At 41.4% G+C, this 20,159-nt stretch overlaps 1 protein-coding gene across 3 annotated transcripts; it reads left to right on the top strand.

Moving 5' to 3' along the window:
- Window positions 1-3,657: 3,657 nt before the first annotated feature.
- FAM173B (family with sequence similarity 173, member B) lies at window positions 3,658-19,846 on the top strand. Of its 3 annotated transcripts, XM_008591870.1 has the most exons (5): window positions 3,658-3,725; window positions 9,216-9,505; window positions 11,102-11,239; window positions 12,996-13,046; window positions 19,614-19,846. In XM_008591870.1, exons 1-5 carry the CDS (start codon window positions 3,704-3,706, stop codon window positions 19,800-19,802), a joined length of 690 nt encoding a protein of 229 aa, XP_008590092.1. In that variant the 5' UTR covers window positions 3,658-3,703; the 3' UTR covers window positions 19,803-19,846. The 3 variants fall into 3 exon arrangements, with proteins under 3 accessions (XP_008590092.1, XP_008590093.1, XP_008590091.1); XM_008591871.1 differs by lacking the exon at window positions 3,658-3,725 and having other exon boundaries at window positions 8,979-9,505; window positions 11,102-11,195; window positions 19,614-19,730; XM_008591869.1 differs by lacking the exon at window positions 3,658-3,725 and having other exon boundaries at window positions 8,984-9,505.
- Window positions 19,847-20,159: the final 313 nt, after the last annotated feature.

Raw genomic sequence — 20,159 nt, 5'->3', positions numbered from 1 at the left:
CCTTCCAGTTCTATGTTTGCAGAGAGAAGAGTCTCAATAAATGCCACGGTACCATGGTTCACTTACATTATGGACTTATTAGGATTTTGTTGGCTGGCCTGGGAACTCAGCCTGCTTTGCTTTGCATTATACACTTTTAGAAACACAAGTCTTTCATAAGCCAAGTAGTGCCTGAATTTTTAAGGCAAAATATTACACATTAAAGTTTTTACAGCATTGAAGAATCTCAACAAAATATGAGTGTACTTCAAAAAATTTGTGGAAAAACAAAATTAAAAGATAATACAAATCTTGCCATGAACTTCTGAAGTACCTGTATATGCATTACCTTTAAGGCTCTAAAAGGCGAGGGAAAAAGAACTGTTTGTAACCTTTACACATCAAATTGTCCAAGTCCTGGCTTATGACATTTCTTTTACCGTTGTCTTCAATTTTTCATATATTTTGGTCCCACCTCTTCAAGTCAATTGGAAATCCTATGAGGCCAAGTACATATCCCTAAACCACTAGGCCTCAATATTGAAGCAGTCTCACCCTGAGAATCCAATTTTTAAAGAGATTTAAATACCCACATCACTGTCCAAACAAGCCTTAGATCTTGATTTCTTCATTCTAGGAAAATAAACAATAAACCTCATGTCAACATATGTATAGGTTTGTTAATCTGCAGAGGTTCTTGCAACTTAGAGAATGTTCGTTACAGCAAATAAAATCTTCCTAATTGAACATCCTGCCCCTCCCCACTTAGAATTTAGGCCAGTGTTAGGAAAGCACTAAAAGTAACCAAAGCTTGAAATTGTCCTTCTGTTTCTGCATGTCTTTTTTCCTTTCTTTCTATTCTTGCCATCACTAGCCTAACCCAGATCCAAAGCACCCTACAGAATTCCAGGTACTTATAATTCAACTCTTATCCTTCATGTTCATCCCATGTCCAGCTAACCAACTAATTTTTCTCAAACATGTTGCTTCCCTGTGCCAAAGGCTTAAATAACTCACCAGTGCTTCAACACTCAAGTCCAAAAGCTTCAGCTTTTTCTTCAAAGCCCTCCATAATCTGAGACCTCATTCCCTTCCAGTGAGGATGGCTTATGACTGTTCCCCAAATATGTCATCTGATCCCTAAAGTACTGATGCACAGATAGGCCTCTACCCGTCAAAATCCTAACAAACTTTTCAGAGCAGTTCAAATGCCCATATTCGGTGAAGCGTTCCCTGTCATCACATCTGGCAGGTTACAAAAGACATAAAGTTCATTAGGTCTATGAAAATACTGGTAATCCTTAAAACACCCTTTGGATGATGTCTGTATAATGGAATTTTTAAAGAATAATACTCATAGGAAAGTGGTGGAGACACCTGTTTGAGGACATGGGTTGTCAGAATTGGAGAGGAGGGTGCTACTGTCATGTAGTGAGTAAAGCCCAAGGTTGCCATTAAACATCTTACACAGGACGGGTTCCCACAACAAAGAATGACCTGGCCTCAAACGTTAATGCCAAGGATGAGAACCTTGCTCCAGACCACTGGCTTTGACTCAGTGATGGACTTGAATCATAGCCCTGCTCTTTGGTAGTTAGGCAATCTTAGGCAATTTCTCAACTGCTGTGGGCCCAACTTTCCAATTCTGTAAAATAATACCTATACCAATCTCAGAGCGTGAGGACTACATACAATTATGTATTAGCACAAAATGGCTAATGCAAAATAACAAGTAGCTTTAATCATACCATTATAATGGCTGGGTGTACTGGATGTTACTTTCTCTTCAGATCCCTTTAAGTGAAAAGTGGAATTGATGTAATACAAGTAGCTTGAAACTTTTCTACAAAGGAAAGAAATACTAAGTACCTACCACAAATCAAGACTGTGTGCCCACTCCTTAAGTCACTTCATTTAATATCTCTGCCAAGTCTTCCGTTTAACAGAGGTATACAACCCCCACTGGGAAAGCAGTTCAGAGAGGTGGTGTAATTTTTCCTAAGTCAAACAGTCTATGGGAGAGAACTGTGTTGTTTCTAAGTTTAAGCAAAACTCCAAGACAGTCAGTGAAGTGGGACACCTCAGACTCGGTGGTATGGTGTGTACTCTACACATAAAACATTAGGGATTCACTTACTAAACCCTAAAGGTCCTGTCAAAGTATCCCTTTCTCTGCATTTCCTCTGCCCACGTTTGTGTTCAGATGACCCTCACTTTCTTTCCCGGACTCCTGCACTGGCTTCTTTAACTCCACTGGACTTATTCCCTTCAATCCATCCCAAACGTTGCTAGCTCCTACTGAAAATTCTGCCGAAAACCCCCTCGATGGCTCCCCTCCTTCCCACGGGAAGACGTCCAGATTCCCATGTAGGGCATTCAAGAGCTGGCACCTTTGGGGACTATCCTAACTTAAAGCAGACCGTGCCCCGTGAAAACCGGACTGCTCTTCCACTCAGCGACGTAGCACGCGTGTTCCTGCCCGTTTCCTCTCCGAAGTATGTAGTTCTCCCCCATTCAAAATATTACTGTCCCTGGTCACACGCTGTCCTCTATCACACACTTGCAGGGGTCCCTCCACTCTTACCCGCAACCCTTTCCGCAGCCGGTAACTTTGACCGCGCACGCCGTGTATTACGGTCGTGTGCCCGTTCCTCACTCTGAGACAGTTACTTCCTTAACAGCCTATGTTTAATGACACCGCATCCGGGAACAGGCCATGCACAAAGGCACTTACAAGTGAAATACTCTAAATGACGAGACCTCCACGAGTGACAAAGAAAACGACCCTCCGTTTCTTTGAGGGCTGTTGCGGGAACACCAACGTTAGGCGAAGCAGCAGAACCCTAACCGGACAAACGCCTGACATTACGTTCTCTGCCCCTTCTGACGAACACACGGCTCGGAACGACCGCCGCGCTGGAGGCCGGGCGGAGCGGCGGTCTTGCCCCCCCAACGCCCGAGGGCGCCTGCGGCCCACCGCACTCCATTCATGCGACGGCCGCTCCCGAGCTGAGAGCGGGGTGTGAGACAAAAGACGAGGGGCTCCCTCGGAGAAGGAGATTCTCGACCTTTCCAGGCCGCACATGGCACAACCGCTTCTAAGCCTGCGCAGGCGCAGAGCCACTGACTCGGCCGCCTCCCCTCATCCCACCGCCAAGTGTGCCCCGGGCCGTTACCTTGAGGGCCTCAAGTCCCATAAGGCGGGACTTGCGGTCCTGATCCTTGATGATGAGGAAAGGGCGTCCATATTCATCGAAGGCGAGGGTCCCCACGGACGCCATGCTGCAGCAGCAGGAGTTACTTTCTCGCAAGAGGCGGCGACAACTCCGGAACCGAGAACTCACTTTCCTCTCGCGGGAAGGAGTAAAGCTCGCGCACGCGTAGTACATGCTCGCGGGACTTATTTTTCAGCTGAGACTAATTTATCGCCAGACAGCACCTTCTGGAACCAGCAGACCTCGGAAACTTCTATTATCCAGGAAGCTATGGGGGGGAGTTTGAAGACACGGCCGGGAATTTTTAGAACCCAAGAGTCAAGGGTAGATAGAATTTAGTCATTTTTCAAAGATTTACAGTTGAGAGTTTCTGAGTAGTGTGTTCCAACAAGGGACTCATTACTTAGAGTATTATATTCTCCCTTTCTCCCACCCCGGTTCTGAGAAGATGGTGGAATCCACTTCCGGATTTTTTTGTTTTTTTTGTTTTGAACTGCGGAAATCTCGCGATGGAGGACTACATCGGAAGAGGTGAGGCTGGGATGGTCTGACGGCGCCTTCGCGCGAGGGGAGGAGCGCGGGCCCCGGCTGTTGCGGTGCGGGGCCTGAGGCTCGCGCGGGTCGAGTGCTGCGCTGTCCCGCCGGGGTGCGGGCGGCAGTGGGAGCCACGGCCCGGCCAGCCTGCTGGCGGCGGCACACGGCTTCTGGCCGCCGCGCCCTGCCCTGTCAGTGCCGCGCCCTCCGATGGTGAGCTCCCGGTGCGGTGGCTGGTGCGAGTGTCCATCTGTCGGGGACGCTTAGGGTTTGAGGGCAGACGACTCAGCCCTTAGCACGATCTTAGGAGATGGAGTTACTGCAGTCACGCTGCCTGGGTTGGAACCAGAGCTCTGCCACTTACTAGCCGTGTAAGGTTACTTAACCTCGGTGTGCCTCAGTTTCCTTGTCTGCAAATGGCTGTAATTACAAAGTATTTACCTTGCAGGGCTACGGTAACGATTCAGGGAGAACAGTGACTCTGATCAAGTGTGTGTTAAATAAACCCCCATTCTGCACAAATGGTTCAGTAACTTGCCCAAGCATAAGTTGTACAATCTAGCAGCATCAAGGGTCCCACTCTTAAGCCTGTGTTGTGCTGCCTCAGGAAGATCTTTCCTGTCACCCCTAGCTAGAGTGTATCCTTTCCTCTACATTCCTTCTGCTGCTTTTCTTCAGAGATCACGACCTAATACTTTTTTTTTTTTTTTTTTTTTTTTAAAAGGATGACCGGTAAGGGGATCTTAACCCTTGGCTTGGTGTTGTCAGCACCACGCTCAGCCAGTGAGCGAACCGGCCATCCCTATATGGGATCCGAACCCGGGGCCTTGGTGTTATCAGCACCGCACTCTCCCGAGTGAGCCACGGGCCGGCCCAGGACCTAATACTTTATAGGCTTAGATATATTTGTTGTTGGTTTCCAGCCTCCCTTCAGCCCACCTGCCACAGGACAGGGACCGCTGGTATTCATCCCAGCCTTTATTAGGTACGCACACATGTTGAAATGAATGCAATGCATGGCATTATTAACACAGCCTTGGCCCGAAAATCAAGAAATACCTTTGTTATTGGATGATTGATGAACAGTTAACCTCTCCTGATGCTTGGCCTACTTGTTCGCGAGGCTTAAGAGAGATGCTCCAAGGACATTTTAGGTTTTGGAATCAAGTCTCATTTCACTTTAGCTTTGCCGATTCAGTGTCTCCTCATTCAAAAATGGTGAATTCTGCAATCTTTCCGGCTCATTGGATTGTTGTGAAGAATAGAGAATGTCTAATGGCATCTTTTATGCAGTTTATTTCCTGTCAAAACACGGGGGGTGAGGGGTGGGTGGGGAGGTGGTGGTGGATTTTTCCTCGTATCGAAAGCTGATGCATAGTAAAAGGATGCAAATGACATTATTGCAAGAAAGTCTTCTTAAGGAACATAAGAACATATGTTAGAGGGATGTAACATGCTGTAGTTATTAAACTAATATGTATGTGCACAGTGACAGCCCATAAGTATTGTGACATTCAAATATAAACCCCACTTTAAACATGTGGCTGGTCAAAATTACACACAGGCCCCTTCTTTCTTCCTGGCATTTTTCCTGTGGCTCAAACTTACATAAGAACCCTGTCTACCTTTTTGTACATCTCAGTCCCTGCCTCTAGCTTCAGCTGATCCAAATCTGTCACTGAGAATTGAGGTTTTCAATCAGTTTCAGAAGTCAATAACCAGGCAGACCCTGGGGACAATAAATGGAAGTTAACCTCGCCCTGTCCTTTACTTTGAAGGATGGAGTCCTCCTAATTGCTCAACAAAAATAGCCAGTAGCCACCACAGCTCTTATTTAATAGAATAGCTCGATGTTCCCAAGAGCACATCTGACAGAAACCTCTTCCCATTTATCTGTTATAGTAAATACCAGAGTTTTGTGAATCTAAACACCATCCATTAAAAGGATCCATAGAAACAGTCTTGATTTCAGTATTGAATGTTGGGAAGTGGTTTTCACAGATAAAAGTCAATACATTTTTTACTGAACAGAGCTGACAATATAGTCATATGCTATATTTACATAGTACCTTCTTCTAAAGCTCAGGTAATGGGCATGGGTCTTGCTCTCCCCATACAAATCTTTGTGAAGTTGTTAGACTTGTAGCCATAAAAACTTGATACAGAAAATTCAGTGATTTCATCAAGGGATGCCCTGCTGTTGGTGTTGCCTTTCTTAAAAACAGAAATATTGTAGTGACTTTGCTCAAAAAGTTTCATCACAGTGCCCATAGAACAAAAGACATATTCAGCCTGGTATTCAAGGACCTGCCTTCCTGTTTATCTCACACTGGGTTCAGCAAAGGCTTTCCCCACCTTCCACGCCTTGGGTCAAAGGCTTGATTCTTTTGCCCCCAGCTCAAATTCTCTCCCTCTGTCAACACCTTAACTGGTCCCATCGCTGGGATCATTCTTCCCTCTGCCTCCTCCCACATTCCCACAGTGTTTTGTACACGTTATAGCATTTCTCACAACCTGACCTGTATCTGCCTCAGCTGGACCCCACCGCTCACACAGGCTAATTGGGAGACCCTGAAGACGGAGAGCTCTTTATTGAAGAGCTGGTTGAATTGAAGTGTACATGTCTACACAGGTGAAATGAAATTGGGATCATCTGACTCGTTAATAAACTGTCAGTGGACAAATGGGTGAACATAATGTGGGCTATCTGTATATCCAGCCATAGAAAGGAGTAAAGTACTGATACAAGACACAACATGGATGAATCCTGAGGACATTATGCTAAGTGAAAGAAGTGAGTCACAGAAGACCACATACTGTGATTCCACTCAGTAAGTCCAGAATAGGGAACTCTGTAAAGATAAAAAGTAGATTAGTGGTTGGTTAGGGCTGGGGATGGAGGGTGATAGGGGGGTTATAGCTAAGTGATAAAGTGTTTTTCCTGAAGTAATGAAAATGTTTTAAAATTGACTGGTGATGGTTGTACATATCTATACATATATTAGAAGCTATTGAATTCTACACGTTAAATGGGCAAATTATATGTACATCAATTAGATTTCAGTAAAACTGCTAGTTTTTAGCTCCTTCCCTCAAAATGATAGTATCGAGAGTAATAATAGCAGTCAACAGTCATCACTTAGTTCTCAGGCCTGTGCTAAGTGCTTTGTATGCATTATTTATTTAACTGTTCCAGTAATCCCATGAGGATAGTATTACTAATTTTTTTAAAAAATTTTCAATTGTGGTTAACAACATAACTTAGTTATTTTTAAATCTTACTGGTGAGAAAACCATGCCTCAGTAACAACTTACCTAATGTAAGTTAAACAACTAGTTAAGTTCTGAGACTCTAGAACTGTGTGACTCACATCCTCTTAACTACTGTACTGTGCAGTTGGAATGCCCACAGGATAATTTTACACAAGGCATGACAAATGTGCCTTGACTTTTCTTCAATAATCAGATGTGTGACTATTACCATAGCATATAAGTTCTTCCATGTAATGCTAAAATGATAACGAAATTATTCAAAGCTTTTGCTTTCTATCAAACATCATCACCTTCCTAAACCATCACTAGCATCAGTAGCAGACTCAAATTTCTATCTTGCCAGAATAGATTGCCACAGTTCATGGATATGGCGGGCAGAACAGTGGCCCCTCCAGAGATGTCTACATTCTAACCCTGTAACCTGTGCAGATGTGATTAGGGGTCTGGAGATAGGAGATTATCTTGGATTGTCTGCGTGGGCCCAGTGTTATCCCAAGGGTCCCTATAGAGAAAGTGGGAGAGGACTGGCTGGTTGGCTCAGTTGATTAGAGTGTGGTGCAGATAGCACCAAGGTCCAGGGTGTGATCCCTATACTGGCCAGCTGCCAAAAAAAAAAAAAAAAAAGAAAAAGGAGGCAGGAATGTGAGATAAGGAGATGTCGTGACTGAAGCAGAGGTTGGAGTGATGTAGGGTCAGGATTCAAGGAATGGGGGCGGCCTCTGGAAGCTGGAAAAGACAAGAAAACCAATCCTACCCTAGAGCCCCCAGAAGGAATGCAGCCCTGCCAACCCACTTTAGATTTATTACCTCCAGAACTGCATCATGATCCATATGTGTTGTTGTACCACTAGGTTTGTGGTAATTTCTTACATCAGTTACAGGAAAAAAACACAGTGGGCCTTTGCAATGGCTTGCTGATCATGAAATTAGAATAGAAATGTTCGAGAATGACAAGAATCTGTTGTCCTCCCCCTTCTCACTCCTGTTTCCTGTGGTTTCATGTGCATTTGGTCTTATCCCTCACCTGGATGAGATGATCTTGTTCCCTGTGGGGTTCAGCGTGTAGACTGCAGTGTATAAATAATAACAACAGCTGACACGGTGCATGCCTCTGCTTCCCATGCACTGGATCCTGTTCTGAGTGCTTTACCTGCATCCGCTGGTTTCATCCTCACAACCCTGACCCCCACTTTACAGACTCGGAAACTGAGGTTCAGTGAGAAGCGTCACACCGTGAGAGAAGTGGCAGAGCCGGGATCCTAACCTCAGTTGGCTCCAGAGGAGTCCAGCGCTTACCTCCTGTACAGTGCTCGTCATTAATCAATTTCAAAATCAATTCAAATCGATATCAATTTCAAAAACTTGAGACTCTGCAAGAATGTGTTTTAAAGGATAAAACTCAAGAGGAAGATATTTATTTATTTATTTAAAAATATTATTTTAGTTTTCTTTTTCTTTTTTTAAATTTTAATTTATCAATATACAGTGTAGTTGATTTTCATGTCCCTTTACCAATTCAAGAGGAAGATTTTTAAGGTATTATTTATTTCTCAGTAATCAGTGATTGGAGTTTGCTTTATTTCTAACTTCTGATTTTAATTTTTTGTTCTTTTTGGACCTGCTTAAAAAATCTCTATTACCATGCTTATTTAAGGTGTTTGGCAAAACCTCATTTTTGTCTCCTCTGTTACTTCAAATTGTATCTGTGCAACTCTATTACAGGTACCAGACTAATTTTGCTGCAGAATCCTTTCATCCTATTTGAAATAGGGTAATAATTAGACATTTTTATGTTTATTTGTTTGTAAGAACATAAAAATATGGAGTTCATGGTTAAAACTTGTATTAGTGGATATTGAATTCATAAATTACCAGGTAAGTTTGAATACATTGTTTTTTTTTTTTTTTTGTGGCTGGCCAGTGTGGGTATCCAAAAGAATACATTATTTTCTAAGGATGACTCTTAGACACACAAAAAATCAATATGTTGGAAAGAAAAGATTTTAGTCTTCCATTAGTGTCGAATAGTTTTCTTCAAAACATTTTAATTTTGTTAATGGAATTTAGAACTCATTGTGGAGTCATACTTGTAATTTAGATTATATTAAGCTAAATTATACTTCTTTAAAGAAGCATGAGTTTATTGAAAAAAAACACTATCTTGGATTTCAGATTTGGTGCTATATATGTGTTTTCTACTTGCTCTCAATGTAGGTACACCCCCAGAAATGCTCGAAGAAGAAAGTCAGTTAAAACATGTTCTACCTACAAGTCTTGAAGCCAACAGTTTGAAGAAAAGCAATTGGGGGTTCTTATTTACTGGGATTATTGGTGGGACAGTAGTGGCTGTGTATGCTTTAGCTACTCCATTTATAACACCAGCCCTCCGAAAAATATGCTTGCCTTTTGTACCTGCAACTACAAGGCAGGTTGAAAATGTTGTGCAAATGTTGCGATGCAGAAGAGGATCCCTGGTGGACATTGGTAGTGGCGACGGACGCATTGTGAGTTACGCTAAAACATTTTAAGGTTTGGAGCCAGAACTGTTAAAATTTCCTCTTTACATCTCTTTCTAATTTTTTTTTTTTTTTTTTTTTTTGGAGGCTAGCCTGTACAGAGATCCGAACTCTAGACCTTGGTTTGATCAGCACTGTGCTCTCCCAAGCGAGCTAACCAGCCAGCCCCACTTTACATTTTTTATGAGGCTTAGGCAAAGAATTGCTCAATCTAACACTGAAAAAGTGGTCTGTTTCATTTTGTGTTTGTTCAAAACCACCAGCATGTGTTTGGAATTCATTTTTCTCAGATTTAATTTTTTCTTAAAGGAAAAAGTACTCTGTATACATGCCAGGTGAAAAAGAGCAATTAATTGGTGATTATCAAATTGTCTGTTAATTATGCGACATCTGCTTGGGCAAGTAGATGTCGCATAATTAGAAGAAACATGTTAAATAATGGAGTCTCACTGTTTTACATTTTTGTACCGTAGATGCTTGCTTCTACATTTGCTTCTACTTATACATTTGCTTCTACCCATACATGTAGAAGAAATAAGGAAGAGCCCTACTGATTAACCCCTACTTAGCCAAAGATTAGACTTTTACCAACCTTAACTTTCTTTGACCCCAGCCAGGAACCTATAAATAAAGACACAAGGACACTGACTGGCAAATTGGTGTCTTAGAGCATGTTCCTCCGTGGACAGGTGGCACCTTCCTTAGGCCTCATCCCAATGATGACCGATAAGTGAGGACAGCGGTAGGACAGGCTGGTGTTCTGGAAGCCTTGAGTGTGGAACCAGCAGGGTCACACTACGTTTCACCAGCCCTGGTCGACATAGACCCTGTGATTTTGTGATTGTGACCCGGAATAGTGAGGAAGAGGTTAAAAGGTGACTAGGGTTTTTAAATTTTTTTTTTAAATGTTTAAAATTTTTAAATTGTGGTAAAATACACATGCCATAGTATTTACCATCTTAACCGTTTTTAGGTGTAAAGTTCAGTGGTATTAAGAACATTAACACTGCTGTGCAGCCATCACCACCGCCCATCTCCAGAACTCTCTTCATTGTGTGGAACCGAAACTCTGTACCCCTTTTCTTCCTTCCTGTAGCCTCTGGAAACCACTAGAGTTTATTTTTGAGAAATCAGGAGACATACGTATTAATCAGGAGGAGGTTTTTAAATCCGTATTTGAATGCTTCACCTATTTGAATGCTTTACATATTTGAACAATATCTTTCTAGTTTCTAAGAAAATGGTTTCCTTGTGGCTCTATAGTAATTGGGGAAATTACCTTAGGTGGGATGGATCAGTCAAGGGAGGCTCCCTTGAAGAGTGGAGGCAAGACAGAATGGGTAGGGGGACCCCAGGACCACCCCTCATCCCCCCATCATACAGATTCTACAGTTGGCCTTATTCTGACTGGGCCCATTTTACTCTTACCTGTTTTCAATTTTGAGTGAACAATCATTAAATACTAAGGAACAATATAATCCTAATGTTTTAGGATTATAAGCCATAAATAGGAAATATTTGTATCATTTGACCATGCAAGTTGATTTTTTCTCATTTTGGATAAATCCCGGTTTCTTTGCACAGGTGATAGCAGCTGCCAAGGAAGGATTCACAGCTGTTGGTTATGAATTAAATCCATGGCTAGTTTGGTACTCCAGATACCGTGCTTGGCGAGAAGGTGTGCATGGATCCGCCAAATTTTACATTTCAGATTTGTGGAAGGTATGTAAAGTAGAGAATGGTTCTAGAAAATTTCAACTGAAAATTTTATTATACATAGTTAGTATGACTGAATACTGAAAAATGTATTGTAGTGGATTGAATTGTGTCCCCCCAAAACTCACTGAAGCTTGAATTGTGTTCCCCAAGTTTTATGTATTAGAAACTTAGCCCCCACTGTGACTGTTAAGAGGGTGGGAAATCCTATTATGGTAATTGAAAGGTGGAGCCTTGAAGAGGTGATTGGATTGTAGGACCGTGCAGTAGTGAATGGGTTAAAAATGGTGGTTAGGGGTGTGGTTCTGAAGGCTTTAAAAGAAGAGAGTCTGTCTCTCTGCTCTCTCTGCTTCCACCATCTTGCAACGCAAGACCCCTGGGTCACTGTTGCCACCACCAGATGGACTTTGGACTTCCCAGTCTCAGAAACTGTAAGCAATAAATTTCATTTTTTTAATAAATCACCCAGTTTCAGGTATTTTGTTATAAGCAACAGGAATGAACTAATACATTTATTAAAAGAAAAGTAATTAAAATCCAAGTGAATATTTTTGCATAATGAAACGTGTACACATCTTAAATTCATAGATTTTACTCTAGAGGAAAAGCCTGAAGTTTTCTCTGTGATAGGTCATGTAAATTCCAAGAATTTATTTACTAAATCAATATGTTCTTATTTTTGTTTATTATGAAATAATGAGATTTTTCATCTCATTTGGAAATTATGAATTGTTCTTGATAAATATTTTTATTCAATTTATTTTTGGCAGCTGCTGGTAAGGGGGTCTGAACCCTTGACCTTAGTGTTATCAGCACCACACTCTACCAACTGAGCTAACCAGCCAGCCTATTCTTGATAAATATTATACTTTTCCTTGTTTGTGTGTGCATGTGTGTGTGCGTGTGTGTGTATTTAGTGAGACACAGAGATGGGTGATAGAGAAAAGAAAGAATCCACCAACCATGCTGTTATGGTTACATCTCGTCCTCATGAAGTACAAGATACTTCAAAATTTATCTTATTCTAGAAATGCCCTGTAATTTTGCTTTAGGAAGTCTCCATAAAATGCTTTTTCTTAAATAAGAATTGCCCATTGTAATATTGTCATCAGTAGCTTGTAAAAATTCATTTGAGTTTTGCTTGCATTATTTTTTATGCCATATATACATAAATGATCTCTCTATAAATAAGACTTTTATTGGGCAATAAGAATTCTGACTGGCAAAACACTCCCCCGCCCCCCAGTTTTTCAACTAAAGACCATTTCATTGCATTTTTTGCATAGTATTTTAGAGAAGAGGAGGGGAACTAGAATTTTAACGATGGTTCAACATAAAAAAACAGGTGGTTCTGAAGTTCCGTGAGTTCTTGCTAAGCTGGTTTGGTGTACAGTGGAGCAGAGTGGGCCTGTGTGGCCCGGGTGCCGCTGGCTCGACCACCAGCTGCTCACTGGGGAGTCACTGGCCTTTCTGACACATGACCCCTGGGGCGTGCCCTACATAGAGTTGCCCTGAGGATGAGGTGAGATGACTTACAAGGAAGCAATTGGAGGACTGTAATGGAAAGCACTAACACAAATGAAATTGCAAGCACGGTATTCTTTTCTTTGTGAAGTCTTAAAGAGGGCCACTCTTCTTAGGAGTTTGTAAAATCCCACCATTTGGCAAAATGGAAAATTGCTACTCATTTCTTTAAAGCAAATTAAGCTTAATGTTTGCCTCTTTACAGTCAATCTACCTGTTGTTTCCCCATCTCATTTAGGTTACGTTCTCGCAGTACTCAAACGTCGTTATTTTTGGTGTGCCTCAGATGGTGAGTATGTACCTTCCTGTTGTCTCTTTAGGATTGGGTGGCGTGGAACCCCTCCCAGCTCCACCAGGCCCCCACTCAGCCATGTACAAAGTGATGGCCTCCCAGAGATTTTGAGCGAATGTTGGATTTTAGTTTGTTGGTTTAATAAAATACTTCAGGGCTTTAAAAGTTTAATCATAAAAGATTAAGTCATATTTTTAAACTTTTACTTCAGATAAAAATCTCAAAATGATCTACCTGTCTTAAAAATTCCAGTTTGAAAACTGCTTTATGAGGTCCCAGTGTCTAATGTGGTTCGCGATTTCCGTGGCTGCTCACTGACCCAGCTGAAGTCACTTGGGAAAGTAATGGGATTGATCTCCCTGAACTGATCATTCTTCTGACTTTGCAGGAAGATAATTTTCAGGGTGGAGGATTGACTAGTTTCAGTTTACCTCAGTTGGCTGATTTGCCAAAGAACTGAGTATTGAACTTTGATTATGTACTTCCAAAAGTGAAAATACCATAGCATTGTACCGAAAATGGTCCTCTTTAGCCTTCGGAGGGATGGTCAGGGTGGGATGCTTTTACTGTAATTGCTGGTTTACAGACCATAGAAAGAAACCTCTTTTCACTTTTAAAGTCTATAATTGTAGCTATAATAATCTTGGTGGAATTGGATGTTTCCACTGTATAACTGTATAACTGATATGGTTTTTTGTTTTTAAAAAAATGTGTTTTTTGTTGTTTTGTTTTCTTATTCATACCTTAATTTTTATGTAAGAAGTTTTCATACTTGAGAAATTTATTCTTACGATTAGGACCTGCAGAGTAATGTCATGTTCTTTAATTTTTTCAAGACAGTATAGAAATGTATTTTTAACATATTCTTGAAAATGACAGTATTCTATATGTTTGTAAATCTTATTTGGCCTAAGATTAAGACAAAACTTGTGTATCTACACTTTTGTTACAGAAGTGAAGAGACGTAGAAGGGCTTGATCCCTGGTTCATAGAATTGATATAGGATATTGATGTGGGATATTGATGGTGATTCACTGCTTATTATAATGTTTGGACATTACATCCAAAATGGGATAGTTAGCATTTTGGAGACAAGTAAGTTTAATTTGAAATCCATGCTTTATAAAAATAGAAAGTTAATATTTACTGGGAATTCTATGCTGTCTGGAGAGGCAGGACGGCAGACCGAGACGTGGGTAATGAAACCACAGCTGCCTTGTCCCAGTGGGGGGCAGCAGCGGCCTTTGGCAGTCACTGTCCCCATGTAACCTGTGGTGGCTGACTCCTGGGGCTAATCATCATGTCTCATGTATAGTCAGTTTTTGGAGCTGTTTATTCAGGGGAAATATGAATCTTACTATTTTGATGAATGTTTTTGCAGTTACTGCCCTTTCTTCTGTGCAGAGAGAAATTGTAAATAAGGAACATGTAGCATTTCACTATTCCCAAGGAAAAAAGGGAGCAGCTGAGGTACACGCAGCACCCACACTCCCTGTGACAGGAGAGGGCTGGCCAGCTTGCGGTTTTCCATGCTGGTGGGTGGATCAGGGCACAGAGGGCCTGATGGCTTCTGTTGGCTGGAGGCCAAATTTTGTGTGTCAGCCTTCACCAAGCTTCGCCTAAGTGGAGGAGGTAGTGACGGGGATGGAGGCCAGGTCTGCCCTCTGTGAGTCGTGTGACCCTTGGAAAGTCGTTTTATTGTCTGAGCCTGACTGTGTTGCTCTTCTATTGAAATGCATTTCTGTTCTCTGACCACTGGTCAATATTCCACTCATAGCTAGCATGCCACGAAATGTGTCCCGTGTCAGCTAATGCAAAGGTAGGTAATTGGAGAGCCAGGAGGAACCATAGAGTTCAGAGGAGGAACACTGGTATTGTAAACCCTCTCCCCTGCTTCTGATAGCCGACTGATTATTCCTGACAGGTCTCTGTAGTTGTAGCTCGACATAAGAGGTGCCTTGACAGCTCCATATGAGTATGTATCCGAGGTAATAGTGTGCAGAGTCCCATTTGAATCTGGTAAATCCAGTGCTAGGATTATAAATATCCACATTTAACATGAGCTTATGCACCAGGAGCATCTTTTCAAAATGCAGAACAGATGAATCATGTTCTTGTTTACAACCCTTTGTGACTTCTTGTCACATTTCAGGATAAGGCTCAAACCCTCTTTGTAGCCCACAGCTGGCTCCTGCTTGCCTGAAGCCTCACCTCGACTGTGCTGCCCTCCGCTCTCTGTGCTGGCTCTCTGTCCTTCTCTTGACCCCTGGACTTCTGCTGCTCCTCTGCCGAGACTGGGGCCATGTCCTTCCCTTTGACTTCAGTCCCCACTGCTCTGGGTCTAGTTGGTGAATAACTGCTGACCACTCACAGGCCAGCTGTCCTTTCCTCTATGAAGCTGTGAAATCCAGCACCCTGTTTTCCACTCTGTGAGTTAGTGTACATTTCTTTCTTTGTCAATGGCTCCGACAGTGTTTGCCTTTTGCACTGCACTGTCAGGTCAAGGACGGGCTGTCTTCCTCCCTGCCAGACCTCCAGCACAGCAGCACAGTAGTCACTCAGCAAATATTTGTGGAATGAATGAATATGGTATAAACATACCTATTATTTACACTTTTCACAGACAGCTGTTAACTTTCATAACTTCGAGGAACGACTAATTAAATTTTAGTTATGAATTCTGTTATGAATTGATGAATGAAAATATTATCATCGTGTTGTGATAAAAAAAGTTATTCATGACTGAATTATTTACACTTCCTTCCTTCCTTCCTTCATTAATTGGACAGGTTTGGCCATTATGCGCCCTGCTCTAATCACTTGTAAGACTTCAGTGACTAAAACAGAAAACATCCCTGCCTTGAGGTGCTCATATGCTGGCGGGGAGAGCAGGTACAAAATAGATTGCACAGTAGAAGGGGAAAGGGCTATGGAGCAAACTAAACCAAGGGAGGGCAGGGCAGGGACAGAGTCCCTGGAATGGTGACATTTGGAGGTGAGGGAGGGGCGTGTGCGGAAGTGTGTCAGAGGAGTGCCGTGATGAAGGTACTGAGGGGTGTGTGCCCATTGGGGCCGAGAAACAGCAATCGGGTGGAGGTTGGTGTGAAGGACACTGGTCCTTGGAAGGGCAGGAGCTGTAGAGGAGTGAGCAGAGGAGAGCAGGGACCGTTTGGGTTTGAAAAGGATCACAGGCTGCTGTGTGGAGGCTGGACTGAAGGCGAACATGGGTAGAAGCCAGGTGACAGGTCATGAGGTCTTGGAGATGTTTAGGTGAATGAGAGACAGAGAGAGAGAGAGGTCAAGGGTGCCCCTGGGTGTTTGGCCAGAGCAATGGAGGTTTGGAGTTGCCATGCATGGAGCTGGGAGAGGTGCAGGCAGAGCCAGTTGGGGAAGACTCAGCCAGCAGGGGAAGTTCAGTGCGGGCATGTGAAGTTTGAGTGTGATTGGAGATGTTAAGCTGGTGGTTGTGGGTAAAAAGGAGTCTGGGATTCAGGAGAGAGGGTGGCCTGGGGATGTGGGTGTGTTAGGCATCAGTGCATAGCAGGTGTAGAACCCCAGGAGTGGCTGAAGTCACCTAGGGGGAGCACAGGTCATAGATGGGAGCTGTCTATGGCCTGAGTTCTGAACTCTAACATTAGAGGTCTGGGAAATGAGGGGCAGCCAGCAAAAGACTCAGAGAGGAGCCTGGGGGAGGAGGACATCCCAGGAGCACGTTACCCTGGCAGCTAATGGAACAAGAGTTCTGGGAGGAGGGAGTGTTCAGGTGGTCAGAGCTGCTGGTGGCCATGGCTCGTGTCTTGTGCCTTTAAGCTGGTTTCAACTGATGTTTAAAGTTTGGAAAATATAATTGGAATATGATGAGTTCATGTCACTTTGAAACCTGTAATTGTATGAATAATTTTGAATTCCATTAGACAGACATGACATATCACTGCTTCTCTTTGTGTATGGTATCAGGAACCAGATTCGTTGCATATTTATGTGTAATTTAATCAGTTAATTTCTTATGATTGAAATAGCTTCTTTCATTTTTAGGTTTATCTTGACTTAGCATATGACAATCATTTTGAAATAAACTGAAAAGGAGAAAAGAATAATAGTAATATGAATAAGTTTACAGTTGTCCTTTTTATGAACAAAATTATCATAAGAAAGCTGATATTTTGGAAAAACGTGCATTGTCTCATTTTTTGCTCATTTAATTTTTCTCTCAAGGAACAAAACATTTTTTAAAATCCTTTGCTGGCTGTTAGAAGAATAGAAATCTTCTGTCCTTAATGGAATTTATTCTTTATTGGTATTAATTCTAATGAAGAATTAGAATTTTGGCTCAATCTGTCCATAGGTCATATAGAGGAGTTTTCAAGCACTTTTTTAAGACATAGGTCATAGAAGCAATATTGATTTGTTTATCTTGCTTTAAATTGGTTAATTTTAAAGAGAGCAGTGTTTGCTTAGAACTTGGTTTCTAAATATTATTTCTCACCAAAAGGAACTAGGAATCTTTGAGAAATGGCTGATCCAGGGTTGGGGAAGAAAGATACAAATGCGTGGAACATTTTGTTGAGCCAGAATATAAGGAAGTGCTCAAAATATTTGGTGGGAGCATGTCCAAAGGATGGAAAAGCCAGCTGCAAGAGGCTCCCAGTGGCCAAATTAGGACAGTCTGAGGATTAGAATGAACAAGGACATAATGGATTAGAACCCATTGAATAAGAATCTAGGTGTTCATACTTGAGATGGATAGAAAGATGGAAAGAGGAAAAGAGGGAAAAGGAAAGCTCTTTTTTACAGAAGAATACTGACTATCCAGCAAATTGCCACTTTGCAACCATTATAATAAAAATTGATTCAGGTTAGATTCATCAATAAAGGCTACTTCTAGTGTAGGGACTGTCCGATGAATAACAGGATTTTTACATCATCTCAAAGTATCTCCCACAAGCTACTCACTCATTATAAAAGGAAAAATATTAACTACACTGTGGAGACACCAGATTCCACCTTAACTGAGTGGTTAATGTCACCAGTAGGAAGAGCAGAAAGGCCTCCTGGGCCTCTGGGCCTCTTGATATTCCCAGCCTCATAGATGGGGCATTGCAGAGACACACTTTGAATCAATCACCAGCAGACATCAGAGGAACCCCAGCTGAGGGCCAAGAACTGGAGAATGTTATTTGTCATGAAAGACAAAGGAAGATTGAGGAACTGTTCAAGATAAAAGGAGACCAGAGAAACGTTACAGCTAAATGCAGAAGTGGCCCTGGATTCTGCCCTGGGGGAAATGTTATAAAAGGCATTATTGGGACAAAGACAGAACTGGAGTGTTATTGGGATTATTATTGTTGGAATACAATGTTAAATTTCCTGAATATGGTGACTGCTGGGATTTTGTAAGAAAATATTCTTTTTCCTAGAAAATACACACCGGAGCATTAAGCGGGGAAAGGTGCATATTGTATGCAAACTCTTCTCAAATGGTTTAAAAAAAAATGTTCTTAGAGGAAGAAAGCAAATGTGACAAAATGTTAAAAATTGGCAAACCTGGGTAGAGGCGCGTGGGAGTTCTTTGTTCTTTTCTTGCACCTTTTCTGTATATTTGAAGCTATCTCAGAATAACAAGTTAAAAGAAAAAGTGGGAAAAAACCATATTTTTAGGTTTGTGAAGGTGGTAATATATTTTTGGGACCTGCATATAAATTTTTAAGTAGTTGTTAATTTGCCGATGTAATTAAAATGTCAGTGCTTTTAGCAAAAAATAAAAACCCTTTCTTTATTGGCAGATTGGTAATAAAATGATAAAAAAGTGATATAAGTTAGGTTGACTTTCAAGAAATTCATTGTTAGTCTATTATGGACACATTTTTAAAAAAATTATGAAATATTCATAATATTTCAAGTTGGTAGAATGTGTGTATTTTTTCAAAGTGATATAAGTTAGGTTGACTTTCAAGAAATTCATTGTTAGTCTATTATGGACACATTTTTTAAAAAATTATGAAATATTCATAATATTTCAAGTTGGTAGAATGTGTGTATTTTTTCAGTGTCTAATTGTACCATATTTCACTGACTCTGGATGTCGACTTTAAGATGTACCATTGCCATTGAGAAAGAAAAAAAATGTTGCTGATTGTAATTCTAAGACATTGTCAATTGTATGATGTCTCCTGATTTCAGAGATGTTAAAAATATAGAAAATTATGTCTTAAATATATGTTATAGGGTATATTGAAATGTTTAAGTAGGTAAATAATTTAAAGCTGCTTCTTATTTTAATTATTTCCATATTATAATTTTTAGTCAGAAAACTGGAAATCTATGATACACATCTGCTGAAAATGGTGTATTTTCAAACTGATATTGCAAGATGTTCTTACAACTGTTGTTAGTGTGTCTTCTCTATTTTAATAGATTGTTTGATAATGTATTTGTGCCTTGATCTTTTTTTATAGATAGTAATTTTTTCATGGGTGTTTTCAGGGACTCTTAAGTACAGACGATATTCGGAAGCATTTCCTCTGACTCACCGCTCACTGAAATAGTGGCTGTTACTCTCCACAGATGCCGCAGTTGGAAAAGAAACTTGAACTCGAACTTGAGGATGATGCGAGAGTCATCGCTTGCCGCTTCCCTTTCCCGCACTGGATCCCGGACCATGTCACCGGAGAGGGGATAGATACTGTGTGGGCATATGACATGAGCACTTTTAGAGGAAATCAGAAGAGGCCCAGAAAATTGATGCATTTGTAGTCGGTCATTCCAATATAAACTTTACTGAGAGTGCTTTTCAGAAATGTTGGTGGTCGTCTTTGATTTTATAGAGACTTACAGCTGCGCCTTTAGCAACAGAGTGTATTTTTCTTTGGTATGAAATGAGAAACTACTATTACTTTCCTTACCTTTTTAGAGGAAACAAACAGAAGTTAAGAAAAATAGGTAGATTTAAAATCCACTTTTTGACTTTTCATGCACTGGGATGCATGAAAATATGAGTAAGTGCTGGTCGTGTTCATGGGTAGAAAAGATACCAACAGCTCTTCACATAATAAACAATGTTCTTACAACTGTTGTTAGTGTGCGTTCCTTACCTTTTTAGAGGAAACAAAC

The sequence above is a fragment of the Galeopterus variegatus genome, unplaced genomic scaffold (genome assembly GCF_000696425.1).
Source record: "Galeopterus variegatus unplaced genomic scaffold, G_variegatus-3.0.2 Scaffold7357, whole genome shotgun sequence".
In the NCBI taxonomy this organism is placed as follows: Eukaryota; Metazoa; Chordata; class Mammalia; order Dermoptera; family Cynocephalidae; genus Galeopterus; species Galeopterus variegatus.
This window is presented reverse-complemented; position numbering and strand designations above follow the sequence as displayed.